General features: G+C 46.0%; 1 protein-coding gene across 1 annotated transcript in view; it reads left to right on the forward strand.

Annotated features, from left to right (window-relative positions):
* The window catches only part of SLX9 (SLX9 ribosome biogenesis factor), a 39,785-nt gene that overhangs the window by 11,678 nt on the left and 5,502 nt on the right, over positions 1-22,605 (forward strand). Inside the window, exon 3 of the mRNA XM_082284948.1 lies at positions 20,370-20,438. Within this exon, the coding sequence (XP_082141074.1) occupies positions 20,370-20,438 (69 nt within the window). The remainder of the gene's footprint in view (positions 1-20,369; positions 20,439-22,605) is intronic.

Consider the following 22,605-nt stretch of genomic DNA (forward strand, 5'->3'; position numbering starts at 1 on the left):
TGTAACAACATTGTGGCCCTTGTGTCCTGAAGGTCAGAATTAGGAACCTCTCCGTTCCCTCTGTTCAAGCAAGGAAAGGGAGCAGAACAGGACACAGCCATATACTCCAATCTGCATTCAGGGAAGTACAGAACAGATCTTGGGCCCATCTAGGTGTTTCTTCTGCCTGTCTTTGCTGTGTGGGAGGTGCTGCTCCAGCTGTGTCTGCATTGCTGACAGCTTTGTAGCACTAGAGGATGTACCTGTGGCAGAGCAGAACAGATCTCTTTTGAGAGTGTTCTTTTTCAGATGTTAGATGTGCTCATTAGAGGGCAGCAGAATAACTCTTCCTTTTTCTAGGTCAGGTCTGTATTTTTGAATGATATTTTTCATCTCTGTAGGGCACAGAACAAAATTTTCCAGTTCCTCCTTCAGTTTTTCCTGGTGCATTAAGTGTACAAAACAACTAAGCTCATATGAGAACCTTAGCCCGTATAAAGAAATGCGGAGTACTTACAGTTAAACTTGCTTGTTTGAAGCTTGGGGGGGTTGCAGGCTCATACGAGAGAGAGCTTCTCTAAGATTAAACCACAAATGGTCAGCCCAATATGTGGAAAAACAGCCAAAAGAACATTTCACAGCTAACTTGTTATTTGCTCAGCCTAATTCTTATTTGACCTATATGTCCATATGCATTTATGGATTTGTTTGCTTCACTAAAGCTGCTGCTGCCATCTTTTTCTGCTTGAAGAAAATGTTAAAGAACCAGTCTTGCTTCATGCAAAAGTAATCTTTAAATGAGATCTGATAGTACACCCCCCACCATCCTTTGGAATGTAAATACTGTAAATAATTATGGCACTGTCTTTAAAGGCTAAATGAGGCTGGGATTTGGAGTCCAGCATCACAATACTTAAAATGCATTATTTATTATGTAACATTCATAGAAGACGGCTGTAGCACTGACTTTGTAGCCAGTGTATTTCAGGCTTCTGAAAGAGCTGTATACAAATGCTGGCTAGGAGTGAACATCTCCCATGCACATCTTACTGGTGATATTTTGCATGCTCTTGACTTTTGGAGGAGGTGAGCTGGTTCAAGACAGCTGGAATAGCAGGAAATTTTTTGGTTTTTTTAGCTTTAGAAGCATCAGCCACTGGTTTCCAACAGCTGACTGATTTTGTAAGGTCCTCAGTGGAAGAAAAGCTTTATTAACTGATCTTTGCTCCTTGGCCTGACATGGTGGAGCAGGTGGGAGGATTGGCACGGGGAGACGTAACACCTTTCTCTCTTATCCACAGTGTGTTGTGTGCTTTGACATCGCGCAGGCTTCTTTATCTCCCTTTCCTCTGCCCAAAGGTGCGTGTGTCTACCCAAAGGGGCAGGTCCCTCAGGGCTTTTTGGGTGCCCTGTGTTCCTCACATGCTTGGGGGCTTGGCTGCTGCTTTCTGCCCTGAATTATTTTTAGGGTGCCAGTATCCAAACTTGCAAACTGCTGAAATGGAACAGCCTTCTTGATACTGTCAAATGTTGTTCCTGGCACAGTGGCTTGGATCAGTCCTGCTTCCTGGAGAAGTCCAGATTGTGCTTTGCACTCCTGGTTTGGGATCCACTGTGTAGCTGGCATTTCTTCACGTCATGCTGCGACACCTCAGCAAAGTCAGGACTAATGGGGAGCTCCTCATCAGGGAAGGAAAGCTGAACAAAGCCAGAAAAACATGAACAATGGCTCATAGCTCTTGGCAGCTCTTGGGCCATTAGGTAAAATTAATATCCTGTCAGTGGGGTAAAAATATTAAACTCAGTCTTACACCAAGTGAGAAACATGATGAGTCTGTAGGCGTGTGGATTTAAATCCATTGGACTGTGGTCCATATTAGGAAATTAGCAGGCGCAGTGCTCATGCCACAGCCTTCTTCATGCAGAGACACATTCTTCCTGCCAGCATCTTCCGTGCAACGTGGAAAGATCTGGCTTTCCTTATACAGTGAAAGTCTCTGTCTTCTGGGAACTAACATGGGGATACAGGTATTCTCAGTAGGTGGTTTCTTTGAGTGTGGTGAGCCTAAGTATTGCAGATACTACTTGGGAAGGCGTGTGTAGTTGTTTTGTTCAGGGAGCACTTCCTTCACAGGAAGAATGCCAGTCCTTGATGCCCTGTAAGCATGGGGATATTGAATGAGAGAGGTGAGGGGATGCATGGGCAGTCTCAAGGTTTGCTGCGGCTGCAGTCCCAGACCTGAGAAGATCAAGGCAATGCCAAATGTCTGGCAGCTCTGAAAGCTGACAAGGAGTGTCAGAGAAGCACCTACTCATGGTAGTTTGTTCTTTGTCATCCCCTGTTACTTCTTTTAACATCATGGGTGTTCTTGCCACAGCTCTGTGCTGGCAGCTGCTGATCTTATCTCTGTGTGGGGTGGATGGGGCTGGACCCATTTCTGCTAGTGCAGACAGTGAAAATGAGACTTTATTGTCTGCCTGTGCTGCTGGCAGGGTAGAGCATCAAGTACAAAGTGGCAGAGCCATGTCACTTTTAAAAAATTTGGCTTGCTTTAAAATAGATTCTACCAGGAAAATGTCATTCCAAGATGGGTGACAGATGCTGACATGCAGGGTTCAAATAAAGAAAAGGGGAAGAGGTGATGGGCTGGAGAAAAAAAAAAAAAACCAGCAAAATAGCTTCTACCTCTAGTAGAGGGGCCCAGACCTTGATTTTCTTTTTTTAAAAGATTTCTTCTGCATTTAAAAGAGCCAAATGGGTACATTGGAGTAAAGAAGCTTGCTCTAAGACCTTTTTTGAAAAACAAGTCTTGTGTGGCACAAGACACAAGTCTTGTGTGAGAATCATTGTGGGCCAGACGAAGAGCTCCCTGACAGGGGGCAAGCCTTGTTTTGTCAGGACATGAAGAATGCTGTGGGAGGTGTGCAGTGAGGTGATGGTCACATGGGTCTGTTGAGGGGCTTGGCAGTGGGATGGTCCCCTGTGTCCCTGGAGCCAGAGGAGAAGCAAGAGTGGGGTGTGGATGTAGGTCTCGCCAGGGGGGAAGATGCTGTGTGAGTGTCTGTGTTGTGTAAGATGACAGAGCTGCTGATGCTGTTGGTGCCTCGGGGCTTTTGGGAGCTCTGAATTGTCAGCTGAAGTGGAAGAGCAGTTGAGACAGCACAAAAGCAGCAGCCAGCAGAAGTGGTAGTGGCAGCTGGAAGAGATGGTGAAGCAGTGTTTGACCAGTTCCACTTACAGGGCAGTCTGCGCTCCCAGGAGGAGAAAAGGAGACTTGACGTGCTTGGGCACCACCTGGAATGAGTGTTTTCATGGGCTAGGCTTGTTGGACTGTATAATCAATATCACCACCATGAAAAAAACCCCTTCAAAACCAGTAGTTCACTGTGTCATGTTTAAATGCTGGGACTAGTAAAACCCTTTCAAGGTTAAAGGGCCATTATGAGCATCACATGGAGGCTTCATGCAGACACAGGATTACCTTGATCTGCCCTTTAGGGGCTTCTGCTTGGCAGCTCCAGTCTTGACCTCGTAGTGAAACAGTTACTTATCAATGGTACTCAGTTGTACAGTGCTGTAGTAAAAAAGTCATCTTGTTTCTGGTCTAGACATAAGCCTTTGAGCTGGGAGGGTTGTGTGCTTATGTGGGGGAGGAGGGGGTGCCTGGGTTCAGCAGATGCTAAACTGCAATAGATGTGAGAGTGGGTTCGAGTTCCATGCTCACCTCAGTCCCAGTCCAGAGCAGCAAGGATTTTATGCCTTGTACTTTTCCAGGTGGTTATTTTTCCAGCTCTGTTCTTCAAATAATTCCCAATTTTGAAGTTTGCTGTGTGTGCCCCTAAAAAGGGCAAGAACGGGAAGTGTTCTGCATTGCCGATCCTGTGTGTCAGTTGTTGCCCAGCTGAGCTGGGGGCTGGAGATCAAACGTATGCCTGTCACAAGCTGTTTGGGAAGCTTTCCTGGGTATTCTCACCCTCCTTACTTTATGTTAGTGTTTAGTCCTCTGCATGAGCAACAATTTATAAGGCCACTTATGATGCAAGTGGTGTTTGAACAGACTGATCAGAATGTGACCAGATTGAGCTAATAATTCTTAAATTATGTAAATAATGAAAGTCTGCTGGTGTTACACAGGCTGAGTTGTGGTGCTCTTTTCTATGTCTAAATCTAAAATTACTTTGTATATATTGCCAAAATGGACTATTGGGTAAAATAAATTAATATGATTACATTTAATATATGGCTGTTCAGTGATAGAAGATGTGGCTGGACTTAGTGTTTCCTCAGTGCTTCGAAACTGCAGGTGTGTGGGTTTCATGGAGTGTAGGAGCTCTGACAGCTGCAGATGGTGGGATTAACTCCTTGACATGTGGTTGTTCAATAGATAGGGCAGCATGGGGCGGGGGAGCACACTACACTGATCTGCCACACAGACTTAACAATCAAGGGCAAGCTCTGACATGTGATTACTTTTTTCATTTCACTGTCAATGCACGGAGTGTTGTGAGTGGGGAAACTAACTCATGCCACAGGGAGCCTGAGACCAGACATGTTAAAGAATCTAAGCAGGAGTGCCAGGAGAGGAGAATTAATCAACAGTTAAAATAACACCATGGAAATTTTGCCATGGTCCTAGAGCTCTGAGTAAGGTTTGGCGTAATTACTTCATAAAAAGAATTGATTGGAGTAGTCAGGAAGTGTCTCTAGAAACTCTCCTGCTTTTCTTTCTGCTGGTGTGTAGGCATTGCCCAAGTCCTTGTGACTGTGAATGTGATGCCAGGTTCACTGAGCTTCCTTAGCACAGGGGCAGGAAATGCACGTGACTCACCTCAAAGGAGGTATAGGAGCTCACAGCACTGTCTCCTGTCAGTGCTGTCCTTCCTTCACATTTATCTGGTTTTCAGCATTGGTGCCAAAGGTGTGGAATATGAGCAACGACTCAATTGATCAGAGCTCTTTTGCTTGAAAAAAAGGACTGTGAGAAAAGAGGAGTTTATGAAGTTTAATCAAATAGGATTGCCACAGAGACTAAACTTGTTCCCAGTGTCTTCCGGTAAGAAAAAACCAACAGAAGATGCTGGGTTCAAGGTGGGCAAAGATCCTCCAGGAAAATGGCAGTTAAGATGCAGGACTCCTTGCACATAGTTGTTCTGAATTTTTAGTACCCACATGGATTCAAAGCAGATCCTCCAAAATAAATATCCATTGGAGGTACTACAGGCAGGCACTCTCTACCTGGGCATTACACAAAGCTGTAGTCAGGCCTGGTGTGTTCTTAGCTCACTGGTGCTATTTGCTGGTGGTCAAGCTGGACACCAGGTCTCCAGTTCAAGTCCTCAAAGTGCCTTCTGTTAATGCTCTGTGAGATGTTGGTGTGTAGCCTTTGTCTGTGGCTGGCCAGACAAGGTGAAAGGCCCATGGATGCTCCAGTGGGTGTTCCCTGCAGCGCAGTTTCATTGGCTTTTTTTTGTCTCCTGAAGCTACAACTGAAAATGGGGCAGAGGGGCTGCCAATGGTACAGTTAAGCAATGCCAAAGTGGAATTTTTTTTGTTCCTGCCCTGCTCCCGGTCCCAAATACATTCATGCAGTCACTCTGCCCCTTGGCTATTTTAGCTAAAGTTGTCACTACAGTATTTCTACTGCAATTTAAAAACTGGAATGAAAGTGTTAAGAATCTGACCTTGTACATGCTTTTAGTACAATTCTGTGTCAGACCTGCTGGAACTGAGAACAGCTGATTAAAATACTTGTGGAGTACAAGTTAAACTTTGGGCTTTTTTGTCCATTCTGCCTGTAGAGTTTTTGTAACTGCCTGAAAATTGGTATGTCTTCCCAGCCTGTTTTGCAGTCATTAGTCTGTACTTACTTTCTTCTTTCCTATGCTTCCTGCTGTCCTTCAGATCCATCATGGAATTAATTGGTGGGGAAAAAAGAACAGGGAAAGAAATTTGTCCACTGCGCATGGCAGAAATTTGCTGGCAGTGCTATCTCAGGTCAAGTACAGAATTGTGCCTTTGTGTAAGGTACCAAGCATCTGCTCTGTGTTTCCTGCTTCAAAATAGGATAGCAGGTTTTGTCTGGAAAATAAGGCCTATGGCCAAGACTGGAGATGTTGGCTCCTTAGCACTAGGGAGGAGAGGAGAGATTACAGTTCAAGAGGCAAACGGGGCAAGAATATGGTAAGCAGTAGAAATGCTGACTCTGCTCCCTCAAAAAAGGGTAACTTGAGCCCAAGTTTGGAGGCCAGGAAAGAGCTGCTGTTTGGAAAGCAGAGGGAGGGATCTGTTGGAAGGGTCAGGAACTGATTGGATTAACTAGGGCAGTACTGAAAGCTCATTAAAAAAAAAAAAAAAAAAAAGATGGGGCAAGGCTTTTTTAAACTTCTCATTGGTGGTTAGTCTTGCCCAGGATCAGACACGGGGATCTCCTTAGAAGAGGCTGGAACTTTCTCCCTACCCCTTTGTCCCAGCAAAGGATGTGCCTGTGCTCCTAGTATGGGCCTTCCTGGAGCCTGGTGTCTGCACACTGCAGAGTCTTGGATCGTGTGGCCTTCTGCCCAAGCCTTTCTTCTCGCCTCATGCCCATTCATAAAGCAGACCAGAGCATTGAGTCCTCTCCTGGATTTCTCTTCTGTTTGTTTGCTCATGCTACTATTCAAGCTGTGTCTGTTTATTCCCTGTAAAATTCCCCTGTGAGCATCTGAAGGGAAGTTTCTGTCATGTTTGCATCTTTAATTTTGAGGCACATACTCCTCTCTGCGTATGTGCTCTGGGCTGCACAGAGGAGTGGCTGAGGGAGTAGCACTGGTTTTATGTGTATCCTATGCTCTATTATGTGCCTGGGATCAGTTAGGAATCTGCTGTTTGCAAACACAAAACATGTAACTTGGAGGACTGTGGCAGTCAGGACACAGAGATGTGTGTCTCCAAATGTTATGCATATCTGCTGTAATTTTTATCTTTCCTGAGGTCCCTGTTGGGGAAAGTTTAGTGTCCAAACATCTCTGCCTGATTTTTTCATGTCAGCAGCTCTCCAGGAGATGGTTCGGGCACCTTCTTACTTGTTATGTGTGTCTGAAAGCTGCTGCATCCTTGGTGGGCTTGCACAGCCTCTTACCACCACCTTCCTGATAGTCTTGAGCTGATAGTTTTTTGTTGTGTAGTCTTGGTGGCCTAACCTTTTACTGAGATCTCCCTTCTGGGTTTTGAGGCAGAAGTGTTGGCATCCCAGTACCCGTAAGGAGTGAGCAGGAAAGTAAGAGAGGGACTGTAGTCATGGTGGAAAGCTCATTCCTGGGTTTAGGACCTTAGGAGGACGGGGGGGCGCTTGTGCCACAACAGACTAAACTATACAGCTGTAACCCAGTCTGCGGAGAAGAAGAGAAGGAGGAGATCCCGTAGCAGTGTTCATCATAACTTTAACAGACAGATGTGGGAGACACAGAATTCACTCCAAAAGCTTTTTGTTCAGAGCGTGCATCCAGGTTTCTCTGCAGGAGTCCTTTGCCAGCTGCTCCCCTCCTTTACCTTCTGTCTAACAATGGGGGCTCTTCTGGAGTCCTGAGTGTGGCTGGGACATCAAAAGTATCAAAGTTGTGGTGTTGTGCCCAGTCCTGCCTCTGGTCATCTCCCTTCTCCCATGCCACATGTTGCCTTTTTTCCCAGTGGAGCTGTGGACTCTGCATTTTGGCTGGCTGTTCTAATTAGGTCCTTGGGAAGAGGCAGAACCCAGCTAAGAAATCTGTAGCTAGAAATACTAAAGGAGAAGGTGAAATAGGGGAGGAAGGAAGATTTTTGTTGATGAGCTGGTGTTAGAGCAGGTCAAAACCTGCTGTTTGATGTTGATCCCTGAGCTGCTTCTGTTTTTTGCTTCCAGGCTGCAATCAGAGTGGGAATTGGTGCTGGAATGTTTGATCAGGGAATTTGTTTCTTCCTTCTGATGGTCAGATGCGTGTTTGTGGTTCCTGTGTGTTGGGAGAACTGTGTTTGCAGGGTGAGGGTTGGGGTGGGTCAACCAATGATTTTCATGTTTCTCTTGTTTCTCATGGCTTGGTTGGTGCTGTCACTGCTGAATCTCTTCCTGTGACAGGATCATCCCCACCTTCCCATGAGGCTTGGCATAGGAGCTGGTGTGCTGTGTCACAATGAAAGAGTATCCAAATTGGGCACTCCCATCTTTGACAACAGCGAGCAGGGAAAGCCTTGGGAATACAGCAGCACTTTCCTCAAAATGCTTAGCTGGGTACTTCAAACATCCAGTGCCTAATAACTGTTAGAAAAACAAACTAGTAGAAAGCTGTAGGTACTACCAGTGCCAAATCCACTGAGTGCCCCTGTTCCTCCAGCCATGAGAGGTGCTACAGACATTCCCTCTGTCCTTGCTTGTGAACCTGTCCCAAGGACTGGGAAGTGCTCATGTGCTCATTCATGTCAGGCTGGAATAGGGGCAAACAGTTGGCCTAGAGATACGTTGCTTCTGCTGAATTTTAACTTTTGTCTAAGATAGATTATGGGTACTTCAGACCTTGGGGCTGAAGTCTGAAATATCAATCCAGCTGTCTCACAGAGCTCCCTGTGCTCCTGACCACACATCTCCCTTGGTTTGGCTCAGCTTATTAAAGAAGCAGGAAGCTGACCTGGGTGTGGGGCAGTTGGGTTTGTGTGCAGGACCTGGGGGAGGCAGGGTAGAAGAACCGACAGCAAATGCTTGGGTAAGCTAAGCCAAGGCTAAGCTCTCATTTACCAGCCCCCTGAGCTGCTCTGGAGTTTGCCCATTGTTGTCTCTGTGCCAAGTTTCCAAATGTCATGTGTTGATACTGCCCCTGGTATTGATACTGCTTCACATTCCATGTCGATCTTTCCAGAGGAAACAGCCCAGGCTCTGTGTCATTAACATAGAAGTCAATTACGGTTGATTTTTTTTTTTCTTTAGTTCCATTAGAGCCAAGCAATCCAATATTGTGTTCAGTATTCCCTGGAGCAGGTCAGCACTTTGCAGACCTCTTCCCTGCTCCCCAAAGCACCCCCAAGCATCCTGCCAGCATCACTGCAGAATTTGAGAGTGTGTCTGCAATCCCTTTAGCTGTGGGTGGGGTGTTGGCATACAGAGACCTTGGAGTGGTGTTCTGGAGATGTTGCCTGTACAGTCATGTGGTGGAAGAGGCTGCCAGTTTGCCAGGAAAGCAGATTTACTGAACAGAGAATTTATTAAGTTAAATCAGGGCTCCTGCCCTGATGTGTGGCCCAGCCAAGGCTGAGGGCTGCCTACCTTAGGTGTGGCTGAATACACTCAGGTTTTTTGACTGTTGCCTGATATGTTTTTTTGGAATATGTGTTTTGGTGAAATCCCAGCTTGATTATAGATTATAAAGCACTATTTCTGCTTAATGGCAGTTTTTTAGAGGAGGTGGGGGGAGCAGAGTTGTGACATTTCAGCTTCCTTGTCCTTGAGCTATGCAGCTCTCTGGACAATGGTGGCAGGGTTGTCCTTCCTACTGATGGAGTATCCTCTCTGCTGAAAAGGCAGCCTGAGATAGCTACTTGTCAGTGTTAGAAAGGTGAGTTCAGTCGGGGTCTTCCAGCAAATCCCTTTCCTCTGGTCTGGATTGCAACACACCCTTTAGATGCTAGTTCAGCAAATTTCCTGAGAAAAAACAGGGGAACTGTTAACTGGGAAGAATACTTTTATGGATCTTCAAAGGTTTTTCTAGGATTTCTCACAGTTTTGCACATGTGCTTTCATTGTATCCTTGTATTTCTGGACACTTGTGAAGAAGGGAGGGCTTCAGGAATAAATTTCAGGCAGTCTTGTTCTACTTTGGGCAAGTTCAAGTCCATGTTGCTGTTGGAATAGTTGTTGCCATGGGAGATGGAGGGATGCAGAGATCAGGCTTCGATGTTACTTTTGTGTCAGCTGTCATGTTTGAAAAGTCATAGGATCAGATTTTTCTGCAAAGCACTGGTTGGCATAAGCACAATTGCTTCTCCAATGGAAGTTGCTGGAGTGAAGTACTTGATGCCCTTCTAGCAACCTAGACTCTGAGGAAGTAATGGTAGGGAGGAATTCTCTCCTCTCCCAACTCTTCTCTGCCTTCTGCTGTGCCCCTGAGTGCTTATTCCTTCTCTACTGATGGAAGGAGAGGATCTGTCCAATCTGTGCCTTATGTGTCCTGTGGAGAAGAAAGGGCTTAGTGAGTAGGTGCTTTGAGTCACCAGGCTAGGAACAGAAATGATCCTCCTGCCTTCTCTTCTCCCCATCTGCCCAGATGGGCTTTCTGTGGACTTTGGTTTTGCTGTGGCAGCCCTGCACATTTGTATTGGAAGACAAACCTCACTGAACATTTAATGGATTCCTGTGAGTGTCCAGCTTCCTTTAATATCTTGTTTCTGCCCCTTCCCTTGCTGTTCCTGCTTCTCTCCTTTTTGTCTCTGCAAAAGCTTCATCCTTATGCTCCTGTCATTTGAAACTATCATTTCAGCCAATTTTGACAGTCTTCTCCTGACCTTCATGGTTCAGTTCTTCCTCCTTCACTGTGGAGACATTTGTGATGTGATCTTTCCTCTCCTCTCTGTGCTGCTGAAGCTCCTGTATGTAACTCCCACTTACTGCTGATCCTGTGATGGTTTTGTTTTTACCCTGAAGTTACACATCTGCAGACTCTATTCAATGCAGTTTCTGCCTGACATTGTTGCCTGGAAATATAATTAAGTATTGATCACTGGGCATTCAGCAGTCAAATGAGTTAATATATTATGTGTAAGAGTATGTCATTCCAGTAATGTGTGTTACCTACTGGCTGACACAGTGTGTGTATGTGTTGAGAGGAAGGGTGTAGATGGACCTTGGAGTGGTGTTTGCTTTCTCTTTTGCCTTTTAATAGTTATGAGTCCCTTGACCAGTGGTGGTCTGGGTGGTGCTGTTTTGCTGGTGCTGTTGTTTTTTGCCTGTTCCTGCTCGTTGTTCTCCGCTGATCATAAATTTTCAGAAACCTTACACTACCTCAGTGGTTACTGCAGAATCCGTTGGAAGCCAGGCTGGAGTAATCCTAGTTAACATCTTGCTTCCGGGGGCTTCCTGGGAAATGGCAGCACCTTGCTTACTCAGACTGTCCGTGGTGGACCTGATTCAGGAGCTGAGTAGCTACTGGCTGGAAGATGCATCTCTCTCTGCCAAGCCTCCACATCACAGAGAGTGCAGAAGGATCCACCTTGTCCTCCGTGCTCCCTGGCGGTCTTCACTGCTCTGACTTCCACTCCTCCCTTAGACCTACAGAGGGGATCCATTGTGGATATGTGGCTTAATACGGCAAAAAATGTTTCTCTGCTGCAAAGGTCTTGCTACCAGTTCACATTGGATTCTATCCATCAAAAGTCTTTGAAAACCTCTGGCCAGAGGCAGCTTTTAGTAGGAGCTGTGTGATTAACCTGAAACAGTCCCTGCCAGCTTCCCGTGCCACAACTGGTGTAAAACATCACATAGCCCAACCTCAGTGTGTGTGGTGGGAGATTCTTCACATGTCCAGAGAAGGGCAGTGGAGCTGGTGAAGGATCTGGAGCAAAAGCTTGATGAGGAGCAGCTGAGGGACCTGGCATGGGGCTCAGCCTGGAGAAAAGGAGGCTCAGGGGGGGACCTCTTCACTCTCTACAAGTCCCTGACAGGAGGGTGCAGCCAGGTGGGGCTCGGGCTCTGCTCCCAGGGAACAGGGGACCAGAGGAAATGGCCTCATGTTGCACCAGGGGAGGTTTAGATTGGATATTGGAGAAAATTTCTTCACTGAAAGGGTGGTCAGGCATTGGAAGGCACTGCCCAGGACAGGAGTAGAGCCACATCCCTGGAATTGTTCAGAGGGCATCTGTAGTGCTTAGGGACATGGCTTAGTGGTGGAACCTGGACTGGTAGGTTAGTGGTTGGACTTGATGATCTTAGAGGTCTTTTCCTGATACCCAACCTGACTCAGCTCCTTGCCCTTTCCTCGAGTCCCCTGACTCAGCTCCTTGCCCTTTCCTCGAGTCCTGTCACTGGTCATGAGAGTGAAGTCTGCCCGTCTGCTTGCCCTTGGGAGCATGTTGAAGACCACAGGTCTCCCCTCAGTCTTCCCAGGCTGAACAAAGAAAGTGGCCTGAGCCACTCCTCATAAAGCTTCCCCTCCAGATCCTTTTCCATCCTTGTGACCCATCTTTGGATGCTCTCTATCAGCTCTATGTCTTTTTTTGTATTGTGGTGCCCAAAACTGCACACAGGACTCAAGGTGAGGCTGCGGCAGTGCAACGCAGAGTGGGACGCTCCCCATCTTTGACCAGCTGGCAGTGCTGGTTTTTTTAATTTGTTTTATTAGTGTCTCTTCTTTCCCCAGCAGTTGCCATCAGGTAAAGTGTGCACTGTCTTTGCTCAGCAGGATGGAAGGGCTGAGCCCTGGGATTCCTCCTGGCTCTCTTTTTCCATCTCTATCTGAGGAAGGGTCCAGCTGTAGCTCTTGCTGCTGTCTGCCTCCCTGCCTTGTCAGATGATTAAGGGAGTGGTTCCTGCAGGCACTTGTTTCACCAAGCTGCACAGTGAACACTGTCTGGTTGCCTGTCCTTCCTCATTTCAATTAAAGAAACCATTCCAGATGATACAATCTGTCTGAATCCCTCCATGTCCTGTTTTTCCAAGGAAGATGGCTTTGAATGCTAAACCTGACTCAAAGAAATGAGGAAAACTTGGTACTTCTACCAAACCAATGAATCCATGAAGTATTGTGTGTAGGAGTGGGGGGGGGGGGGGGGGAAGATGGGGCTCTGCACATAACAGATTCTAGTGTTTGCTGTTATCCCTGAGAAACAGCAAACAACTCCACAACTCGTTCTAGGTGCTGTCTCACACCTCCTCCTGTGTGCAGCTGGCCTGCTGCCAGTGCTGCAGTGGCACCTGACAGTGACATATTTGTCTGTCTGCCTTGGAAGTCTGTCCCTCTGTCCTCTGAGCATCTTTTATTTTGTTTCCCTCTCTTCCCTGTTTTTGTCTGCTCTCTCACCTTTCCCCAGCACCCCATCAGGCCGCTGCTTTGGCTTTGAGGGGAAATGCAGCATAAAATGCTGCCTGAGGCAGGCGTGGTTGGAACTAGATTATCTTTAAGGGTCCCTCCAACCCAAACCATTCTGTGATAAAATGCAGTTTCTCCACTGAATCCATCCATTGGGAATGTAATAACAAGTACAGCTGAGCAGAGCTGCCTCCCCTAAGGTGCTGAAAGAGCATATATGAAGGCATAGGTAAAAGAAAAAAACAGTACGAGAGGGGTTATAGGAACCAGTGCCTGGAGATGGAAAACTTCCGTAGGGAATGCCAATTTAATTGTCTACTAGCTAATATGCAGTTAAAAGGCAAGGAAATTAAGGTAGACTGATGTATTCTTGCTTTTTGCATAAATTAGAAGCACCAGATAAAATCCAGTAGTGTAACTATTTCAGATCTAGATCTTTCACTGTGTAATACTGTAGAGATACTGAACTACTGATTTTTAAAACTTCTCGAAGGACAGTGTAGTCAAAGGTAATCTTATTAGCAGGAAAGGAAAGGGTATTTTGGGGGAAATCTCTTTCAAATGCAGGCCTGCAAGGCATTGTCAAAAAGCATAGCAATGTTTCAGTATTCTGCGTCCCTTAGTAAGCCCTAAGGAGAAAATTTACCCCTTGGTAAACATGAATTACTCCTGGTCTCAGAATAAATCTCATTCCAGAGATTTGTTGCTGTTCATGCTTTTGTAGAAATGGTGTTCTGTTCTTCTCACTGCCTTTTATTGAAACTGCAACATCTGCACAAATAACTCTGGTGCATGTATCTCTGTTGCTAAAATAAAAATTTTTATCCTTTGTGAAAGAACTCTTGCCAGCTGTCCAAATTGTGCTGCAGACTCACTGGAGTCTACTTTGGTGGTCCACTTTGGTCAGATAAAAGCAGGTTGTTTAGTCAGGTTTTGAATATCTCCATGGATGGAGACCTGGAGGCTGCATAACCTCCTGACAGTTTAAAAAATCATAAATATTATCCCAAAAACAAGTGGTTCAGTGCGTGCTCCTTGTCTCTTGTCACTGGGCACCATTGGGAATAATCTGTCTCCCTCCTCTTCCTCCTTTCCATCAGGTCTTATGCGCATTGATAGGATTTCCTTTGAGACCTCTTTTCCAGCTGTCTCAGCCTCTCTTCAAGTAAAAGATACTCCAGTTCCTTAATCATCTTAGTGGTTCTTACCTGGATTAGCTCCCCCAAGTGTGTATCTTCCTTGTCCTGGGGAGCCCAGGAGTGGCTTCTTCATGCCAGATGGTGGCCTCACCAGTGCTGAACACTGAGGAAGGATCACCTTCTTTGACCTGCTGGCAGCACTCCTAAAGCATTCCAGGGCATCACTGGCTGCTGTTGATGCAAGGGCACATGGCTCGCACATGTTCAACTTGGTTGCCTCAGGGCCTTTTCTGGAAGGATGCTCTTCAGCTGGTGTAGGAGTGCTTCATACCCCAAATTTATGTCCTGCTTCCCAAAACTAGTGTGAGTGCTGTTTGGAAGAAGGAGGACAAGTGGCTTGCTAGGTCTCCTCAGACAAAGGAAAGGATCAGCATTGGGACAGAGGTACTAGAGATGCTGTCAGACCAGCAGGAGCAGGGTAAGCAGGTACAGTGGGTGTAAAGGAGGGTCACATGTTGCTTAGCTGCCAAACTTCTGCTAGGGCTGAGTTAAGCCTTTGGGAAGGCTGATCTTTTGGATGTGAGGATTGCCCGTGCTCCCAGGGGAGCTTTCCTCTGAGTCTGATTTTGAGGTCTTTGCGTAGCCCTGTATTTGAATATATATTCTTGTATTATATGTGTACTGTATCCTTGTATTATATATGTATTCCTGTATCTTCCCCTGTGTCTGAATTGCAGCAGAGGAAGCTGCTTTAACTGTATGGCAGTGCTTAATGCCACTGTACAAGTTCACCACTGTCTTTTCTTCAGGAATGTCTTGAGCCAGTCAGTGTTGTTTCCTCTGGGTGAGGGAGAGTCCAGGCATCCCTGGTGCTGCCTGAAGCAGAATTTGGCCTCAGCTCCACTGTCTTGGAGATGTGACTCTTGGGCTTATACATGGGTGGTGGAAGCAAAGAAAGCATGGTTGACTCTCCTCTCTGAGGGGCCTGGGGCCATGAAAGTTGCCCTCAGCAGCCACTGGTGGGGTTTCTCTGCTCACAGTGTTAGGGAAGGATGTTGGAATGATCGGGTTTCTTGGCTGAGTGTGGAAAATCTGAGGCTGCTGCAGACCTACAGCTCCTTGGACCAGCTTGATTGCAAGAAGGCTTTGCCATTCATACAATCATAGACTTGTTAAGGTTAGAAAAGCTCTCTGAGTCCCACCCTTCCCCCTGCACTGCCAGGTATGCCCCTAAGCCATGCCCCCAAGTGCCACATCCACACACCTTTTGAATGCTTCCAGGGATGGTGCACTGATGCTGTAGCCTCTGCTGCTCTTGTGGCTGGGTGACCTTTTGTAAGGCTGGAAGCTGCAGCAGAACTTGCTGAGAGCTGCTGGGCATAAAATTAAATTCACTGTGGTCACGGGTATTTAAATTGTTTATGGGGCTGCACAGAGAGCAAATATATGCCAGAGAAAGCAAAGAAAAAGTAAACTTTTTTGCCATGCAATTCCTTGACAAATAAGAATATTTGCACTGTGTAATTTATGATACTTTTGGAGAACTCCTTCATTGGAAGAAATGTATACACACTTGTTGCAGGTACGTGGAGGGGGGTGGGAGGGTGTTAAAATGTGTTTTCTTGTAAGCAGACTCATTCTCCCCAAGCTGGAAAACTCTGTTTCTTGAAGGAGATCACACCTGGTCTTGGAAAGTCCGTGACATGGCATGTGTTTCCCAGGGCACCTGTTGGTGGGTGAGCTTTTCTCCATTTGTTTTGTGAGCTTTGAAGTTTTCCATGTCAGGGAGTACTGAGATCTGTTCTTTTTTCTTTCTTTGTCTTTTTCTTTTTCTTTCTTCTTTTCCCCACGGCAGGGGTTTGGAATGAGTTAAGTCTTTAAGGTCCCTTCTAGCCCAAACCATTCTATGATTTCTTTGATTCACTATGCCTGAAATAGCAATACCAAGCTCTTGGCTTAGACAAGGCATTCTGCAGTCCTTGTGGCATGCTTGGCTCAGAAATCTGGGTTCCCTGTGGCTTTTCAGCCTTGGTTATAAAAATAACCTTCAGCTGCACAAGTGGCTTTAGGAACAGTGACACACTGGGCTGCTGTCAGCATCGTCTGTGTGCCTGTCTGTGACTGAATCTTCCAAGGGCAGCCTCTGTGCTGGGGAGGGCTGCTGAGAGCATGCAGGTGGGAAGGATGAGGACCTAAAATGGAAAAGGCCATGGGCAGAGGAGGAGAAGGAGGTACTTTTACCTTGTGGTGGGGGCTGAGTGTGCCAGCAGTGCTTAAGACACTGTATGGAAGGACAGACTTTGTCTCTGAAGTTGCCTTTCACAGCCTGCTGTGCATATTGTGACTTCTCAGTCACCTCCTGAGGGGATGTGCTCCCGCCTCAAATGGAACATCACTTGTGCACTTCTGTGAGCTGAGTCTGAGCTCTGCTGCTCTGGGAGGCCTTGTGCCCTTGCTGGGGCTGCTTGGAGCCTGGGGATGTTTACCAGGCCTGATGGAGCCATGACCTTGGTGTGAGGACACGAGCTGCACTGCTGCTCTGGGTTTCCAGTGGGAAGCCAGGCTTGGAGGTAGGCTTTGCTTTAAATAACCAGGGGATCTGAAGGGGCTGAGAATACAGATCCCACTTTTTGTAGAATGCCTTCTACATTGGGGCAGGAGGAGCACTTGCATGCTGGTGTAATTATTAAGTGTGAACAAAAATGATGTAGCTTGTTTTAGATCATGAAAAGCAAATGCTGTATTCATGGAGAAACCTGCCCTAGCCCAGCAGCAGCTGGTACCTTTTCCTCCATCACTGGTTCCCAACCCTGCTCAGAGTGCGGCAGGGCTTGGACTGGGCAAAACCCAAATGTGTGTTTTCTGTTCCCACATACAGGTACGAAGCTGTCCCTGGGGGTTCCTCTAACAGCAAGAGGACAAAGAGTTTGGATACAACCCCCTGCCTCTGTCCTTGCCACCTCCAAGCCTTGGTCACACTAGTGACCTTTCTACATCAGTGCTTTTGGGAGCAGTGGAGCTGGACACTGATTGGGAACTGTGGGTGGGATGAGGGCAGGGAGCTGCTGGGCTGGCTCCTGTGGAGCATCCTCTCTGCCAGAGGACGTCTTGACTGGCATTTTGCCTGGCCCGTGTTGTCCCTCAATTCTGTTCCTAGAGGAATAAGAACACCTTCAGGGTTGTGCACTGACAGCTGCCAGGTCACAGCACTGTTGCGTGTGCCCCAGAAGACGGTCCTTACATTTCCTAGGCTCTTTCTTTCACTGGACAAGAGTAGCTCACAATTTACAAGTGACACTTTGTAATTTAAAAAAACAACCCCAAACCACACACAATATTCTGCTTTTGGATGTAGTCTGACTTCCTTCAGGAACTTGTCCCACAGCTGTAGGCATATGCTCATTCTTGCTGTTACACAACTGAGGCTAAAATTAACACATCTGTTGTTATTTAACTTCAGTTTGCCAAAATACTATGTTTTGAGCAGCAACAGCATTACTGTTATGGATCATGAGGGTTCTGGAAATAATAATTAATGTTACATGTTGTTTCTTAATGTCTTATAGCCAAGGTGGAGCTTTGCAGGGGGGAGCAAATGCCTGGTGCTGAAGGACCCTCCTCTGTCCATGTGGCATTGCACATGGCATTGCACATTATTGAATATTTCTGCTCGTGGCTGAATGCTCCAAGTAATGTAGTTTCCTGGAACTGTCATACCCTCTTGGTTGTGGAGCCAAACTTAAATAGTGAGATCTTGGGGCAGGGAAGCCTATAGTGTTACAGCTTGAACTCAGTTCAGCTTCTTTCTGAATGCCTAGAAAGGATAAAACAGGGATTTCTGAGGTAGGATTTATAGATATATTTAGTCTAAGGAGTTCTTTATGGAAAGTAGTCATATATATATATAGCGTGTGTATATATAGATACATATATTCAATTTTTATTTTTAGTCTGTGTCCTTTACCAAAAAAAACCCCTCAAGATTGCTGAAATTAAGGAAGCTATCCTCAAAAATCTGCTTCTCTGCCATAAAAGCAGGATCCTGAGGATTGCCAGGAGTAATACCAAACACTTGATGTAGGTGGCAAAAAGCTATTGTGGTTTTTTAAAATCTGTTTATATCTGAGATGTCTTGTACTGCACAGATCAGAGGGAAGAAAGAAAATACATGTTCTCGCTAAAACGAATAATTGTCAAGTTTTACAGTATGGAAATTACCCTCAGCTCATGTAATGGGGCTTGCTCACCTTTCCTCCACACAGAGGGTTTCAAAGGGAGGTGTTGTTAAATTACCCATGGAATGGGCTGGAGAGGGGTATTCAAACCCTTCTGATTTCACAGGAAAATAATTAAAATGGAGCTGCGGTTTGGCTTGATCTCAGAGATGCTTGCAAGCTAAATAAAAATAAAAGACTATCTTGGGGACAGTCTGTGCCATTAAGTAACCAGCTAAATTCTGCCTTCACTGTTCTTCAGTGGGTTTCCAGTGGTTTTGGCACTCAGCATCACAACTGGAAGCTGCCAAACACAACTTTGCTCCTTCCAGCAGCTGAACAGCCTTCTGAGGGGCAGGCTAGGATATGGAAATTGGAGTCTAGGGAGCCAGGTGATGGAAAAGGGCAGGAACTGGCTGCTGGCAGAGGAGGGATATGCAGCTCCTTTCCTCCAGGCACCCTCTGGTCATCTGTTGCCATTTTCCCCAGCCAGCAGCAAGGTTGTGTTCCTGCCAAGGAAGCAGCTTTTGTGTTTCCTTAGATATTCCACTACTGTTCCGGGGAAGAAAACACCAACCAAACATGAATTGCTGTTATTAGTATAATTGGCCAGCTGGCTGAATTGGGCCTTTTTTTTTTTTTTTTCTCATTAACAAATGCTGCCAGGTGCTGTTTTTCCGGTGAAGTCATGAATGTGTTTCCAGATGAGGGGCAGATCTTCCCAGCACTGCCATGGCTGAGCATGCAGGGCATCTGGGCAGGCTGGAGCAGCTGTGGTGTCCTATGCAGGCAGCCTTCTGGAGATCACTGGAGTGTGATAATAACTCCATAATATAATAATAATACTTATGTGATAATTGACTACAAGTCATCCTTTTTTCCCCTGAAACCACAGAAATGTGGGGTGATCGGGGGTGGGCATAAGAGTTGGTTATTGGACCATGCAATTCGTTGTTTCAGCATCTGCTTTGGTATCACAACAAACATGGTTTTAGTAAGTGCTTTTTAGGAATTTATTTTTCTGGGAAACGAGGCTGTGGAAGCTCCAGCTTCATTCTCCCTGTCTTAGAAACTCAAAACGTGGCAGTGATTGTTGGTTTTATGGAAAGGTCCCCTTAGCCCCAGCAGATTTGTTCTGTTGTTAAGAAATTACTAAAGGATGCTTTTGTTTAAATCATCCTAAAAGATCTGTAACTTCAGAGAAGTTATCCTTAGTGAGTTGTTTTCATAATTGTATTGAATTCCTTTCTTCTCTTTTTTTTTGGGGGGGGGGAGGGGGAAAGGGGTACTTTTTCTTCCCCAGACTTAAGAATAAGCTTAAGTGAAAGGCATGATCTTTGGGGAGCTTGTTACTGTATTGGAATTTGGGTATTTCCAGCACATTTCAGGAGAAAAGTTGACTAAAATCAATTTTGTTTAAAATTTTATAGCACTTGCAACAGATCTCCAGTAAAAATATTTGTGATGGTATTTTACTTTATATTGGATATCAGTGCTCAACAGCTGTTTTCCAAATACTGAATTTGGTAAATAGTAGCTACTACTCTTTTTTACAAGCTGCTAGAGATCAGCTGCTCCTTAAGGCTGCCCTAGATATATTTCAGAAATTCTTCCTTGTGAGAGTGGTGAGACCCTGGCACAGGTTGCCCAGAGAAGCTGTGGCTGCCTCATCCCTGGAAGTGTCCAGTGCCAGGTTGGTTGGTGCTTGAAACAAGCTGGTCTAGGAGAAGGTGTCCCTGCCCACGGGGGGTTTGCAATGGGATGAGCTTTGAGGTCCTTTCCAATCCAAACCATTCTGTGATCCTGTGCTAATGATCTGATCTACTTACTTGTTGCTTGTTTTTTAACTCACAGCAAGGCAGGTTTGATTTGTTTGGCTAAAAGTTGGGGTGCAGGGTACCCTCTGGATCTGCCTGCAGCCTGCCTGCCATGCCAGCAAGCTCAAAAGCATCAAGGGTTGAACAGAATCTGTTGTGCAGGAGCCAGGCTCCATCTCATGTCTATTCTCTTCTAGGTTTGGAAGAAAAAACAGTTCTTTCCAAAAAAGAGAAGATGAAGCTGAGGAAGGAAAGATGGCTGCAGAGTGAGTATTCCTGTGACATGGCATCACAGACCATAGTTAGACTGGGCTGGGTGACAGTGCTGGGAGAGGCTGAATGTTTCTCAGAAACCTTCATCCCTCCCCAGCACTGGGTAAAAGTTCCAGGCATTGCTTCTTGGTGTTCAGCACCAAGACTCAGTTATTGCCCCAGTTCTACTTTTGATTTTTGACCATGTGTAATATATATGACTGCTTAAACCCTTTCTTTATCCAGAAGGGCACTGTGCCCATGTAAGTTTAGGATATTTTTCTATCTTTTAAAGCTCTGGTACAGATGTGAGTAGCTGTCTAGTAGAGCTCCTCCTCACCCAGAATCTCTGGGGATGGCAGGACAAGGCTGGAGCTGAGCTCCATGCAGCCACCAGCTAATCCCAAACCTCTGTGGTGAGAGCCTGCAGGGGGCTCTCCTGCCTCTCAGTAAGGGAGAACTCTGGACACTGCTGGTTGTGTTACTGCTCTTTCCCATATGCTGCAGGTCAGTGAACCCACTTACCAGACAGTCTGGCCTTTCTTGAGGCAGTGAAATATGAGCTAAACAAATCCAGCCCAAGGCAGAAATGCTTCTTTTTCCTGTGGGAAGTGTCTCTATTTTTGCTTTGAGTGTCTTAGCACAGTAGGGGACTATGCTGTCCTACCCAGTGTAGCAGAGGGACTCCTTGTGCCACCTGAAGCTGTTCTTGGGACAGGCTTTTCTCCTAACATCATCTTGCCCAACAGAGTTGGACGCAGACTGTGTTTGGGGCAGAGGGGTGTGGCTTTCTACTACACCAAATGCTTCCTGTGCCTGAGCTCTGAGCACAAGTTCATTAACCTGTGATTTCACCAGTTGCACTGAAGGTGTGTCTGGCTCTTCTTGGATAAAAAGCTAAGAATTTAATACCCATGAGTGTGAAGGAAGCCTCCTCCCAAACAACCAGCCAACAGCTTCCAAGTGCCTTAACATCTTTCTTGGACACAGAGCACAGATGGCTATGCTAGTCAAGGTCAGCCACTTTGGAAAAGCCCAGGAGCAGGATCCTACACTGTCTTAATCCAGCCCTCCTGATGCCTTTGTAGCATCAGTCTTTCCCAAGATCATGTGTGCTATTCTGGCCCTGCTGTGGCCTCTTTCTCTTTCTCTTGGCTCTGAAATTACTAAGATGAGAGAATATGAGTAAAACGCAGAGGCTTTGCTTTGAGGAGAACACCAAGACAGTAAACTGCAGGCCAAATTTTCTGTCTTTAGAGATATTAGGTGTTAGAAGTGCTTCACAGGCACAAAAGTACCTAAAAACTCTGCCAGTTCTTTGTGGAGAAAGAACTCTTTGTCCCCAAAAGAGAACCCAGTTTGGACTGCTGAAGTTATTACTACATCTCTGTTTTCCTAAATCTGAGTTTGTTGTTTCTTCTTGGCCCAGGGCTGCTTTTGTGACACTGGATGCCAAGATCCTGGGAACCAAAGTTCAGCCCAGTAGTGCAAATGCAAAACTTGGAGCTTTCTTCCATTCCAATAAGTAGTCTTAGGAGAGACTAGAGAGGGGAAAAAACTTATGTAATGCTTCAGACATTAGAAGTATGCACATTTAAAAATACATATATTGCATGGCTCCTCAGACGAATAAGACCTCATAGGAAAAGAATTTGGGATGTTTGCGCAGAATCAGGTGTCTGAAAATTTTGAACACATACTGTTTATGAGCACTGAAGTACTCAGCTTCATAAAGCCAGGCCAAAAAAAGAAGTAATGCAGAACAGAAAGCTGTGTTCTTGGCAGGGATTGCTGTGAGAAGTGTTTCCAATCCTGATTTGTCAGAAACATCCATGTACAGCAGAACTGTAGTTCCTGAAAAACTGTTGCTCTTTGATTCAGCTGAGTTGGAGAACAAGCAAGGCAAAGGTATTAAAGGAGCCAGCCACTGAATTTGAGCTCTGCTTCCTTGACTGTGAGAGCAGGATTAGTACCAGGATTGCGGTCTGTAAGTGGGACTGGCTGATTTTGTGCTCCTGCCAAAAATACTTGGGCTTCTGTGGCCATGCTGCCTTGGGAGCTGTTGGCCTCCCTGTGTCAGCAGCTGAGCCCCACGGCTTCTGGTACACTGTCATGTCCGCACAAGGCATTTGTAACTCAGCACTGAGGCTCATCCTTACAGATGTCCAAGGGACTTTTGGG

The sequence above is a fragment of the Coloeus monedula genome (genome assembly GCF_965178545.1).
Source record: "Coloeus monedula genome assembly, chromosome: 7".
NCBI lineage: Eukaryota > Metazoa > Chordata > Aves > Passeriformes > Corvidae > Coloeus > Coloeus monedula.